General features: G+C 41.0%; 1 protein-coding gene across 3 annotated transcripts in view; it reads right to left on the bottom strand.

The window, feature by feature from the left end:
• The window catches only part of KALRN (kalirin RhoGEF kinase), a 4346166-nt gene that overhangs the window by 2110277 nt on the left and 2221394 nt on the right, over window positions 1-14495 (bottom strand). For all 3 annotated transcript variants that reach the window (XM_044074926.1, XM_044074921.1, XM_044074920.1), the window contains exon 10: window positions 605-727. In XM_044074926.1, coding sequence (XP_043930861.1) covers window positions 605-727 — 123 coding nt within the window. The remainder of the gene's footprint in view (window positions 1-604; window positions 728-14495) is intronic.

Below are 14495 nucleotides of genomic sequence, written 5' to 3'. Positions count from 1 at the left end.
CTTCCACTTCTGAGACTCAAATCAGTTCTGTGCTGGTTTTATACATCCAAAATTATGTCAATACCCAGCACTTTACTGAAAAAATGTTTTCAAATGCCTTGAAGTACTACATTTGCAATACTCAGCCATTCTACATTACAGCGAATTTTCAGTGTTTATACAAAGGACATGTCCCATGCCAGATTCTGAATGGATGTCAACCATATGGAATATTAAAGAAAACAGAATGGCAAAATTGTCTCCAAGCAATAAAACATTCACAAACAGAATATCTTAGCAATACCACTTGTCATTCACAGCTATGACTACATCCTTCACTTTATAAATAAACCGCCTTTAGCTGGTATCTAAAATATCGTAATAACTAGAGCAAGGGAACCTGTCTTAATGCAGACGTTGTTAGTCAATTCAGGAAACATAATGCAGACTGTGTGTGTGTGTGTGTGTGTGTGTGTGTGTGTGTGTGTGTGTGTGTGTGTGTGTGTGTGTGTGTGTGTGTGTGTGTGTGTGTGTGTGTGTGTGTGGTAAGTAATGGTAAGCTGAGCATTAGTTACTATATATACATATAAAGCATAACTGAGGACCTTGAATTTATTGTTCTTACCTGAGCTACTTCTTCAAAATCGTCATGTCGTTTCTGAAGAGCACGCGCTCTGTGCAGGGACTTTCCTACTCCAGTGTGCTTACTGAGAAATGCTTCTCCGTGGTTCTCAATCCAGTCCAGCACCTAGTGGGGGAAAGCAATGCAAATGATTAGCACAAAACACTAAATCAATCATTGTTATCATTATTTGGTTCTAAAAAAAAAAAAAAACAAAGTTATTTAAGACAAGTAACTGGCAGCAAGGTGCAACGGTTAGCATTGTCACTTCACAGCAAGAGGTTTTCCGGTTCGATCCTCAGCTGGGGTGTCTTCTGTGTGGAGTCTGTATGTCCTCCCTGTGGTTGCATGGGTTTCCTCCAGGTGCTCCGGTTTCCTCTCACATCCCAAAGACATGCTGTAGTTGGACTGGACACTCTAAATTGGCCCTAGGTGTGAGTGCTTGCATGTGTGTGCCTTCTGTAGAAGGTTGGGCGCCGGGCTGGCAACTCAACACTGTAAAACTTTACTGCCAATCATGAGCGGACAGGTGATCCGCTGTGGCGACCCCTAATGGGGAAAAGCCGAAAGAAGAAGAAGAACTGGCAGCAATATCGTGAGATACCTATACCCACTAAATAATTACAATAATGAAATACAGTCATTACTGTGAAACAGTGGTATTTAAAATATTTTTTTTTATTGAAATTCTGACATTTAACTACAAATACAGCACCAAAACACTCATTTATATATGCATTCGTTCTATGATTACCCACTTAATCCAGTGCATGGACACGGGGAAAGGCTGAAGTCTATATTGACAGTCAGTAGAAGAAAAAGAAGTTTACCCAGAAAGTCACCTTGCCTAACCTTACTAATATGACTAACACTAACCCTAATTCGTCTCCTATCCCTAACCCCTACACCTTATGGAAAACTCTTTCCCTAACACTATCACTACACAGAAACACTGTGTTTGTAGTCAGTGGCAGGGCCCTGTTTAAGTGATTATAACATGTTTTGCAATTTGTTAGACTTTTGATCCTTTTGATTTTTCCTTATGTCTGCGATGACGTGCTGGCAACACTAATCACACAATCATACCACACATATATACAGGCATCTTGAACAAGACTATAATAAACTTGCTAAATTTGCACCAAATACCCCTTTCAGAACCCACCACTATCTAACACTAAAAAGCCCAAATTTGTTAGAACTACCCCATCAATTAACATATAAACAGCTTCTTACCACCTATAAAATTATCCAGCATCCATATGCTTGTCCAGCACTAAATACCATTCTGCATAACTGTTTCCAGTCGTTCAGTATAATCAAATGACCAAAAACTCCTGCCTGCCGACAAACCTATCAAATCTGCTGGCCATTTTCTACTCATACCATGTTGTTAAGGCCAAAAATCCCTTACCTGTATCCATCACGTCAGTACCACCTCGCCCTTCTATCCTTCAAAAACATTCTTAAAGACTTCCTAGCCAAATCCAGTCTCTGTTCTTGCTCGACACCAGAATAAACTAACTGTGAAGAAGTTTCTATTCATCTTACACCTTTTTACTCTCTCTTCTTCACTCAATTCCCTATCTCTGTCAAGTTCTCTCTCTTGTCTTTCTCTCTAAACATGCCATTAACCTCCTTTTCTCTCACTTCATAATGCAGTTCCTGTTTGTATTATACTAACTTACCTTTAATTTCTCTATAAACTGGCTAAAATTTCTCTAAATATTAAGTCATTGTCACATAACTTTTATCTGTTCTTAACCAATGTTATTATATTACATCTAATTTGCTATAATTATTTAAACTGCAGATTTTTTAGTATTATTTTTGAAGACTGTAAAATTATTGTTCTTAAAACGTTTTGTAATACTTTGTAGCTTTTCTCCTCAGGCCTCCACTGAAAATAGGCTCTTACCCAGACAGACTTTCCTTGTAATCAAATGGCAATAAATAAATAAATGCACACACACACACACACACACACACACAAAAAACATACATATATATATATACATATATATATATATATATATATATATATATATATATATATATACACACACACACACACACACACACACACATATATATATATATATATATATATATATATATATATATTTATATATATACTTATATATATATATATACATATATATATATAGATATATATATATATATATATATGTATGTATATATAAAATACACACACACACATATATAATACACATATATATATATATATATATATATATATATATATATATATATATATATACATATATATATATATATATATATATATATAATATATACATAAATATATATATTATATATATATATATATATATATGTATATGGACGTATGTCAGTTGATTGAGTTTTCTGTAACTCAAAATTCATATTGGTGAGATGATATGATCAAATTTCTGAAAACTCGAACATTAAAAAAAAAATGGTTTTGCAGGGGGGTCAAGCCTCCATGCACCCCTACACACCCTGCTAATTATATAAACCAACTCTGAGATCACACTCTTAGGGCAGATAGCCTAGTATAAACCTATGAACCTATGAACCTATGAACTACAGGGCATGTTCATAGGAATGTCCTAAAGAGACAATTCCTTAGAGCATCTAGACTTCACACCCCAAGTAAAAGTTTATTGAAGTGGATAAAAAGTACAGTTTTGTACCTACCATAAATGTAGATGTTCAAGTGTATACCCTGCTGCAGTCATCACACTTGGGTTATCCTGCCGTCAGGCGGTCCCGCAGTCGGCCCGAATTCCAAAGTCTTGGTCCGGTGTCGGTTGCTGTCGCTTCTTCCCTGACGTCAGTGCGCCAGGGGTATATGAGAGGCATCCAACGCCATTTTCTTCAGTTTTTCTTGCCCCAGATGTCAGGTGCCCCCCCCAAATGGTGGTCAGTAGATAGTTCCAATAATAAAAAGTGTAGCATAAACCAAAAAATCCCTCCAGCTATAAGCAAATACACCACAAAGGTTGTAACAGATTTTAAGGTATAGAAAGGCCTTAGTTATGTCAGAGGGGATGGAGGGAGGTTAACCTGGACTGCAGCAGGGTATACACTCGAACATCTACATTTATGGTAGGTACAAAACTGTACTATGTTCATCATGTTACCCTGCTGCAGTCATCACACTTGGGTAGAATCCCAAAGCTAAGGATGGGAGGTGGAGTCAAACAGGGTTAGAGGAGGCTAGAAGGCCCTGCAAAACTGCAGTGGCGAAGCCAGCTCTAGTTTTAGAGTAAAGTGGTAAGTGGTAATGTTTGGTGAAGGTGTGTACTGAACTCCAAGTTGCAGCTTCCAGAATATCCTTGGTTGGCACCCCCCTGAGGAAGGCTGTAGATGTAGCTGCTGACCTGGTACAGTGGGGCCTTATGCTAGCAGGAACTGGTTTTCCATGGTGGGTGTAGCAAAAACGCATGCACTGTCCTATCCATTTCGAAATGGTCTGTTTTGAGATAGTCTTTCCTTGTGATGCTGTAGCATAGGATACAAAAAGCTGGTCAGATTTTCTGAAAACCTTAGTTTTATCCAAGTAGTAATGTAGCTGCCTGTGAATGTCCAAGGAATGTAGGAGTCTTTCTCCTTTGCTCTGTGGACTTGGAAAGAAGGTGAGTAAATGGATGGTTTGATTTAGAGCCACACTGGATACCACCTTAGGCATAAAGGAGGGGTTAGTTCATAGAGAAACTCTGTCTTGATGAAAAATGAGGAAAGGCTCTACTGCCATTAGTGCCTGAAGCTCTGACACTCTTCTCGCTGAAGTAATTGCTAGCAGCAGGGCAGTCTTCCATGATATAAACTTTAAGTCAGCTGAGAAAGCTGGCTCAAAAGGAGGTAGCGTAAGTTTTTCCAGAACAAAGTTGAGGTCCCAAGTAGGTGTTGGTGCTCTCCTGGGAGGCCTAATGTTTTTGGCCCCTCTGAGAAACTGCCTTAGGAGTGGATGTGAAAATAAGGGAGGACCCGTGTTGTAGTGAGCTGAAATAGCTGAGGCGTGCATTTTAACAGATGAAAAGAAAGCCCTTGGTGTAACATCTCAGTTAAATATTGCAGAATCTGAGGTATGTCAGGCTGAAGGGTATTTTGGCCTTTAGCTTGGTTCCAGGCGCAAAACCTTTTCCATTTGTCTGAGTAGGCTTTCCTGGTGCTGGGCCTCCTGGCCTCCAGAATAACATCCATAACAGCTTGAGAGAGAGGAGCTGGCTGGTTGCTTAGGTGATTTGCCATGCAGCCAAGTTTAAGGTTTTGAGCTGGCTGTGTAGAATCTGATTGTCTTGCTGTGTGAGCAGATGGGTAATTTGTGGTAGAATCCATGGTGGGCCCTGGGCCATATTCCTTAATAGTGGATACCAGTGCTGGCGTGGCCAGTCTGGGGCAATGAGTATCATTCGGGGTCTCTCCATCCTGATTTTCAGCAGCACCTTTGTGAGAAGGGGTAATGGAGGAAAGGCATATACTGTCAGCATTTTCCAACTGAATGAGAGTGCATCCACTTTCCAAGCTTGATGGTGAAATGTTCTTGTGCAAAATTTTGTTAGTTGATAGTTTTGGGGGCTGGCAAACAGGTCTATGTCTGGGAGCCCCCATTTTTGAGTTATCATTGCAAATACTTGTGGATCCAGTTTCCACTCATGGGGATCCATGATGTTTCTGCTTAGGTCGTCTGCCAATGTGTTCTTTTTTCCTGGCAGGAACTGAGCTTGTAATTGAACTTGGTAAGCCAGTGCTGTGTTCCACAACGTCATTGCTTGCCTGCATAGAGGGTAGGAGTGTGTACCCCCTTGCTTGTTTATGTACCACATTACTGTGGTGTTGTCTGTCCCTATGATAAGCTGTCCTGGATGTAAGAGGTCCTTGAAGGCTGTCAGAGCATTTTGTACAGCTAGCATTTATTTTTGATTGATGTGCAGATTCCTTTGAACTGCAGTCCATATGCCTTGAATGCACCGTCCTGCCATGTGTGCCCCCCAGGCATAGTCCGATGCATCTGTTTTCATAGTTTGCCTGACTGGGGGTAAGGTGAAAGGCTGACCCTTGTTGAGGTGACATGCCTGTGACCACCACAGAAACTCCTGTTGAAGGCAGGTAATGAGAGGTATCATTGTTTCCAAGCTGTGGCTGTGTTGAGTCCATACGCTTTTTAGGTACCATTGTAATTTCCTCATATGCAGTTTTGCAAATGGTATTAGTAGTATGCAAGATGCCATGAAGCCCAAGGCCTACAGAATTTTTCTTGCAGGGAGTTGGGTCTTTGTTGATATTGTTCTGAAGTATTGAGTTAATTGTAGTTGTTTGTCTGGCGTCAGATAAGCCATCTGGGCCATTGTATTCAAGCTGGCACCCAGGAATGACATATTTTGTGAGGGCACTAGTTTTGATTTTTTTTCGTTTGCTGTGTATACTAGGCAACTTAGAAGATGTTTTACAAAAGCCAGATGTTGTAAGAGAATGTCCTTGCTTTCTGCTTGGATGAGGCAGTCATCCAGGTATGGGTATATTTGAATTCCTCTTTGTCTGCAGTATGCAATTACTGGTGCCAGGCATTTTGTGAAGACCCTGGGTGCAGTAGATAAGCTAAAGGGCAGTGCAGAGAATTGGTAATGGATTGAACCTGCAATAAAATGGAGGTATCTTCTGCAATTTTGTCTGATAGGGACATGCAGGTATGCCTCCTTGAGGTCCAACGTTACTAGCCAAGCTTTCTTGCCTAACATGGGAAGAAGCTGCTGTAGTGTTAGCATCTTGAATTTGGGTACTTGCAAGAAGGTGTTTAAAACTGAAAGGTCCGGAATGGGACTCCAAGCACTGTCCTTTCTGGGGACTAGAAAGAGCCTTGAGTAAAATCCTTGGCCTTGCTCCTGTGTAGGTACCAGATGAATGGCTCTCATGTCCATGAGAGCTGTAATTTGTTTTTGTGCCTCTGCCCATTGATTTTGTGGCAGGTTTGGCATTCCTTTTATCCTTGGCAAGGTGTGGAAATGAAATCTGTATCCTTGTGAGATAATGTCTAGGACCCATTTGTCCTTTGTGACGATGTGCCAGTTGTCTGTAAAAATGCTAATTTTCCTCCCAAGGGAGCTGCCAAGAGAGTTTTGCTTGGCAGTTTGAGGTTTAAGTCATTGTGTTTGCCTTCTAGTAGTTTGGGACCTGTCTTCTCCTCCCTTCTGTGTTGCAGTGCCCCATTGGCGAGGTTTGTAAGGGATTTGTGCTTGTCCTCTGCCCCTTGGGCACCTGTATTTATCCCTCTGTGGTCTGTCAGAGGCTGGAAAGGACCAATTTTTTTTGGCCAATTTCTGCTGAAGCGTGGGGGCTGTACCTATAAGAAATCTTTGACTGTCTGCATGGATTTTGCCTTATCCTCCATTTTCTTTAAAACCTCCTCTGCTTTAACCCCAAATAAGACATCCTGCTGTAAGGGTGCATCTAGTAACTTTGCTTTAACATGATCAGGCAGAGATTGTTCCTTTAACCAAGCATGCCTACGTATAACAGAGCCAGTAACAGCTGCTCTAGAGGAAGCTTCCAAGGCATCAAAACCACATTGTAAGGTATGTTTGCCCACCTGTTCAGCTGCATGCAACAGATCCTGCATTTCCTTGAATTCAGACTGTTGAGGGTGTGTTCCCATAATTTGTTTTATTTGAGACATTAGGAATTGCTGGTATTTAAGCATGTGAAATTGACAATTTAGTGCTCTCATAGCTAGAGTAGCTGAGGTGTAAACCTTCTTCCCCCACCTATCTAGTGCTCTGGAGTCCCTTTCAGAGGGTACAGGATTTTTAGCCATAGAAGCCTTAGCCCCTTTGGGACCCTGGGAGATTGTCTCTGGATCAGCAACAGGGCTTTTGTATAGGAATTTGTGTGAGTCAGGCACTCTATAGTATCTATCTGGTTTGGCTGGAGCAGGAGGCAGAGAATCTGGATTTAGACTAGATTCTAAGAAAACATCATCCACAATGTCTAAAACTGGGGGGATAGCAAGTGGTCTGTGCTGGGGGAGTAAAAGAAACTCTCGAGCCTTTTCTTTGAGTTGGAGTAGTCCTGACCTTCCCAGTGGAAATGTTCCCTCATGGTATGTAAGGTTTCCCCAAAGGGATAATCTTCAGGGGGAGAAGCTGAGAGAATGGAGTCTTCAGCATCAGAATCTTCATAAGGGGGAAAGGAGTAATCCTGTTCCTCAGAGGAGCCTGAGGAAACAGACACTTGATCAGAGGAGGCAAAATCCTCCTCTTGTCTAGGCCTTTTGTCGGGGGGGGGTGGGAACCTCTGATCAAAGAAATCAAATCTTCAGCCATTTTAAGCATCTGTTTCTTAGACATAGGGCCTTGGCCTGGAGACTGAAGTGTAGTCTTTTTTGGTTTTAGAGGAGTCTTAAGCTTAGCATAAGATTTTATGGTGAGAGTAGTCGGTCTGAAGACACCTTCAGAAACTGAAGGTGTTTCTACAGCACCAGCTTCTCCTTCTGCAATGTCGTCGGTAGGGCCTAAAGAAAATGGCTGCGTCGGCCTAGAACTCTCCGCTGGAGAATCCAAAGCGGTCTGGGGAACCAATTCAGTGGTAGCCAGGGGCTGCGTAGGCGCCTCACTGAAAACCGGAGAATCGGCGACCGGCCCAGCCGAGGCCTCCGAGTCTGGCTTGGATCTAGGCTGCCTTTCTTTATCTTTGCATTTTTTATGCACTCCGGTAGTCGGTTCCTCCGACGGCATAGTGTAATTAAATTTCCTACCGAAGTAGTGTCATGCGAAATCAAAGCGTCGCTAAACCTAGCACAAAACCGACAACCAGTGACATCGTTGTCTGGGCCTAGGCAAGGTATACACAAAGAATGAAAGTCCTTATGAGGTATTTGCTTCCCACAAGAAATGCAATTGTTAACTTTTTCTGACATCGGACTGAGGCAAGAAAAGGTTCCCCAATGGGGTACTTAGCTTTGAAGACTTTGGACTGAAACTCGATTCGAAAATCTCAGGTGTCAGCCGACCGGCACTTGCGAACTGCTTCTGCTTCGGGCACCGCGCGGCAAGAAAGACTGAAGAAAATGGCATCGGATGCCTCTCATATGCCCCTGGCGTACTGACGTCAGGGAAGAAGCGACAGCAACTGATGCCGGACCAAGACTTTGGAATTTGGGCCGACTGCGGGACCGCCTGATGGCAGGATAACCCAAGTGCGATGACTGCAGCAGGGTAACACGATGAACATCCATGGGTGAACAATTTTTTGAGGAGAGGGTACAAACAATGTGAAGTGACCGCTGCACAGAGACAAGTACAGGATTTAAGAGAGGACATAGGGAAACCATATTTATACAGGGGGAAATCATATGGAAGAGTTTTCACACAGAGAGGATGGTAAGGATCTCAGAATGGTCCTTACATGCTCTAGTGACATTAAGGGGATCTGTAATGTGATTAGGAAAAACTGGAAGATTCTGATGTCAGATGAGGAAATGAAAGGGACTGTAGGGGAGGTACCCAGGGGTGGCTTGTGCTATAGGACTGTGGGACTGCAGCCCTCCCACCTGTAAAATGGGTCCCCCACCTGTAGAATGCATAAAATAAAGTCCCCATTCCCCCCACCATAGAACATTTAAAAATAAAAAAATTATCTCAGACTCCGAGCATGCGTGCTTAGTTCCAGACTGCTGTGTTAGGCAGACCAGAACTCCAAGCACGCATGCTCAGACATTCCTGAGTTCCAGACTGCTCAGTTAGGCAGTCTGGAAACTCCACACTTCCAACCCAGAGAACTGTGCAGTGATGACCACACAAACCAGAAGGTCACCGGACTGCATCACCCACAGGCTGGACCAATAGCAGGAGGCTCCAGCCTCCTCACATCTCACCACAGCATGTGCAGGCCAGTATGGACGACCAATCAGGCTGCTGCGGAGTACAGGATCACATGGCAGGCCATTCTGGAGACAGGTGATTGCTGCGGAAGAGTGTGTGTGTTGCAGAGTACAGGATCACATGGCAGGCCGTTCTGGAGACAGGTGATCACTGCAATGGCAGGCTGTTCTGGAGACAGGTGTGTGTGTGTGTGTGTGTGTGTGTGTGTGTGTGTGTGTGTGTGTGTGTGTGTGTGTGTGTGTGTGTGTGTGTGTGTGAAATGCCCCAGTTGTTTCATGGTGGTGGGTAGAGAATAAGGCTTGAACTCTGTACCTTGAGCCCAAGTGACAAGAGCATGAATTCCCTACCCACCACCATTTCTAAAGCATTTTCAGATTTTTGTCTCATATTTGTTCTGTTCCTCATAAAATCTGTGGTTTCTGTACTTTTGTTACTTAACACAGACAGTAGTGCAGTGGTGCAGTGGCAGCAGTGTTACCTGGCAGCTATGGGTTGTCTGGTTTGATTCTTGGCTGGGTGCCTGCTGTGTGGAGTCTGCATGTCCTCCCTGTGTTTGTGTGGGTTTGCTCTGGTGTCCTCAGTGGATATTTGTCCCTATTGTTTGGACTGTATTCCCCCATTATTGGCTTCATCCAGGTTTTTTGTGCCAAGGTTGAGAGCTATGGTGATAACTGAACTCACTGAATATGTTTGGGGGCTGAATTCCCCCATTATTGGCTTTGTTCAGGTGTTTTGTGCTAAGATGTTGACAGCTATGGTGAGAACTGAATTCACTAAATGATAGCCATTTAAGTTTCAGTCTTCCTTTCTTTCATAAAAATAGATTATTTGGCATAGTGGCATGTTGCTCTGACTGTTTTGCACAAGGTCCTGGGTTCAATACTTGGCAGTGAAATGTATGGTGGTAACAGCATTTTATTCTAGCAACTTTCCAACATTATACAAGCAATGTTTAAAATGTGTCCCTGGTTTTGGGGCTTTTGTTTCCCCCCAAATAAATTTTGGCTTTGTCCAGACTTCTTGTGCTGCAAAGTTCAGAGATACAGCTGAGTGTCGAGTAGATTTTACAAGCAGCTGAGAGCTGCAGGGGAACAAAATTTTAGTGCTGATTATGCCGAGTCTGCTTACACTGTAAAAAGCACAACAGGTAGTGTACTTGCTTTTGATGTAGAAGGCTGTGGGTTCTACTCCCACAGTAGGTAGATCCATTGCTGATACTGTACTCTGTTGTAAAGGGGATGGATGCTGCAGTCCTCTTTGGCGAAGATACCTAGTAACTATAAACCTGTTATCAGTTTGCCATCCATTCCCTATTGTGATATTACTAGCATTATAATTTTTTAATGCAACATAAGCAATTTATTCCTCAAGGGCAACAGGCACTTTATTTGTAGATGAAGCAATGACATATAAAGTTGTTTGCTAGCAGTAACCTCTTTATTAGTTAACAGATTTCTTTAATTGGAATTATTTAGATGACTGTTACTTCTTCAGAGATCGTGCATATTTACTGATACTGGTGGACTGTTGAAGTTTGAGTAGACTTTTATGATGGAAATGTTCTGAATTGGGCAGTTTTGTCATTATTGGTGCATGCATTTTGTTTCATTGTTTACTGGAAAAATGTTCAAAACAATAAATTTAAAATGCCCTCTAACAACTGTACTGTATTGTACAAGGAATATAATTTAATACAGTCAGGAAGGTGTATCAAAGAGCATGTGTATGTTTCCTGTTCAAGGGGCCTATGATTTGAAAACTGCCCCAAATTAATCTTTATCTGCCACTAGCAAAATGTATTTTCTTTGAATGTGGTTTCAATGCTGTTTCAATGAATGTGAGTTTCAAGGGCAGAGAAGCTTTAATACTAAGTCTATTTCATTGTGAGACTGCATTGCTTTGTTTAGCAGATATCTATTAGGGTTTATGCTGTAAAATATAAAATAAAACTTTCAAATGAAATCCATATCATCGCAGAAGTAAAGCAGTATGCACATTATAGTGTTTATAGCAAATGGGCGAAATAACCAAGGAATGGGACATTGGAATGGCTGCAGGGGGGACGCTCCATTCGACCATGATTTTGTGAGGGGGGGGAGGGCTGCAAACTCAGACAGCCCCGGCTGAACTATACCTCTCATCTGTCCAGAATTTGGCAGAATGAATATATTTTTGCTTCTTATTTTTGGTTTTTTCCTCACAAAATTTGTGGTTTTCTGCCAAATCATTTAGGAATGAAGTCACTAAATAATGACAGACATTGAGTTTCAGACGTCATAACCTTCAGAAAAATGCATGCTAAAGCAAGACCTGTTATTCTAGCAACTGTCTTAAGTTTATACAAGAGCAATTTTTAGTACTGTTTGCATGTTCCCCCAATATATTTGGCCTTGTCCAGATTTCCTGCATTAAGAGGTTGAGAGGTACGTGCAAATAAATTGCTTTAAAGAATTAGGAATATCCAAACCTCTCAACTGTCCCCAATTTTGGATCAAAATGTTGCTCTTCCCCTAATAATCCCTCTGCAAAATGGCAATTTTGGAAGAAAACGTGGAGGGTTTACAATTATAAATAACTGTAATGATCAGAGTTATAGATTACTTTTATTTCAGAAATGCATGTAGATTCTCTAATTTTGTCAGCTGCTCAAGTTAACAGTGCTCATATTAAAATGGTATCCCTTCTTTGACAGGTTCCCAGCTGTATTGTCTGGCAATTTTATATTTTTGCATCACATTTTTGGTCTGTTTTTCATAAAATTGTGTTTTTCTGGCAAATTAGTGGCAAATCATTAAAGTTTGAAGTTAGAAAATAATGGCAGACATTTGAGTTTCAGATTTCATACCTTCAAAAATTCATAGTAATGCAAGACCTACTACTATTCTATTATCTTTCTAAGTTCATAAGAGCAATATTTAAACATTGTCTTTATTTTTGGGCCTGTATCCCACTTCTATGTATGGCTTTGTCCAGATTTCTTGTTCTGAGGTTGAGAGGTATGAGTGTCAGAGCCATCACCGTCAGCCAGAGACATTTCAAACTGTGACCTACTTGTTGCACCCCAATCCCCCATGTAGTGACTCTGGATGTGTCCAAGCAAGGCAAGGAGCAGTTATGCAGTGTAAGTGTGCAGAGTATTCCCCCATCCAAGGTAGACCACAAGTACGACCGTGGCTTTTCATCTGTCCTTGATTTTGCAGAATATTTTGGCTTTCTGTCATATTTTTATACTGTTGATTTATGCTTCTTATTATTCAGAAAATTCATGCTGTTGCAGTGCCCTGTTGCTCTGTATTAAAGTAGCAATGCTTTATTGACCATCAGGTAAGCTTGTCGGAGATTGTAAGATGCAAGTAAGCTTTAATAAGCATACTGTTAAAGAATTACCACCATTGAAAGCCTTTTCATTGTTGCCATGCAGATAATATTTACATAGCTAGATAACGTATAAGCCTTGGGTATTGAAATGCATATGACAGTATTTGAAATAAAGGACAGGATTACAGTATTTTCAGAAGCTCATTACATTTGTTGGAGACTTGCAGTTATCTTTGGAGGCTTGACCCGTAAACTAAACAGAATGGCAATCTATCATGTGTGGTCCATAAGTTGTGCAGTAATCCTTTAAGCAATTTATCTTGAGCTTGTTTCTTGTTCGTTGTTCATTTTTTACTTTGATCATATGTTCCCCATGAAACAAGTAGATAGTTGTTGTCAGGCAGCAGGTCTTTTTTGGATAAGAAACATTTTTACAAGTGGGGGTGTCACAGAGATTGCTACTTTCAGCATATTACTTTGGTAATTTTATAAAGCTGAATATAAATTATAATTAGAAGTGCAGTGCAAGGAGAATTGGTTTGAGCCGAGTGCTGCTTGTTTTTTTTTATACATGATTTTGACTGGCATTCCAGTAATGTACTTAAAAAACAATTTATTTTTTCATGCCTCACAACCTTTGTGTTCCATCTAGATATTAAGTAAGTTGTCATGTAGCCAATGCATTGAAATGTTTTATTTCTTTTACATTTCATTTTGTCCTGATTGGACTCTCGTAATGACAGTTTGGCACCCAGGGCAGCGTATTTAATTAAAGTTCCAGTTGTTGTGGTTTTTAGCATAGCTCCACCCCTTTCTAGTTGGTCACATCCCTTTCCATTGGCCACACCCATTCAGCTGTCTCCTGCAGCCTCCCTTTAATTTGAAGTCACCAGCCGCCACTGGAGGTACCTCACTTTGCCTTTAGAAACAACCATAATCTTAAGCAGCTTCTACGTGATACAAATGTGAACTGTCAATCTGTAGTTTCACAAAAAAAGATACCCACCCATGTCGCAGATGTACTTGTTGTAAATTTATTTATAAAGGAAATGCATTTTTACACACACAACAGAAGAAAGAATATTATTTTGATGGGTATGCAGATTGTACCAGTAAGAACATAGTGTATATGGCTACTTGTGGCCTATGTAACTCCTTTTATGGTGGTAAAACCACAATACAGCTAAGGGAGAGTGTGTCCAAACATTTGAGTGACATTAGGCAGCAGGATGTAAAAAAAAACCTTTTTAAGAATATTAAAGAGAATGAAGGACATTCTTTTTATTTTAGGGTAATACATAGTTTAGATAACAACAAATGAGGGGGATGTTAATTTAGTAGAGGAAGCAGAAATGTGCTGGATAGGCAGGCTGCAGGTATACAGATCTCCAGGTCTCAGTGCCTACTTACCAATTAAACCTGCTCTGAAAGGGAGAAGGCTTAGGAGGCGTGTGTGAAATTTTGATAGAGAGGGTGTGTCACTGAATTGATTGGGTATGTTTCAGTATTTAAAAGGTTTTTAACTGACTTGTTTTATATGGATCAGATGAAGGATCAGGAGGATCCGAAAGTGCTTATCCCAATAGAGAAAATCTTCCATTTTGCTGGTGTCGTATGCATTGTTACCCTGGCCGTGGTGACTGTGGTAATTATCTGTTGCTGATATATATATATATATATATATATATATATAT

The sequence above is a fragment of the Protopterus annectens genome, chromosome 6.part0, assembly GCF_019279795.1.
Source record: "Protopterus annectens isolate FY-2018-M chromosome 6.part0, PAN1.0, whole genome shotgun sequence".
Lineage (NCBI taxonomy): Eukaryota > Metazoa > Chordata > Ceratodontiformes > Protopteridae > Protopterus > Protopterus annectens.
This window is presented reverse-complemented; position numbering and strand designations above follow the sequence as displayed.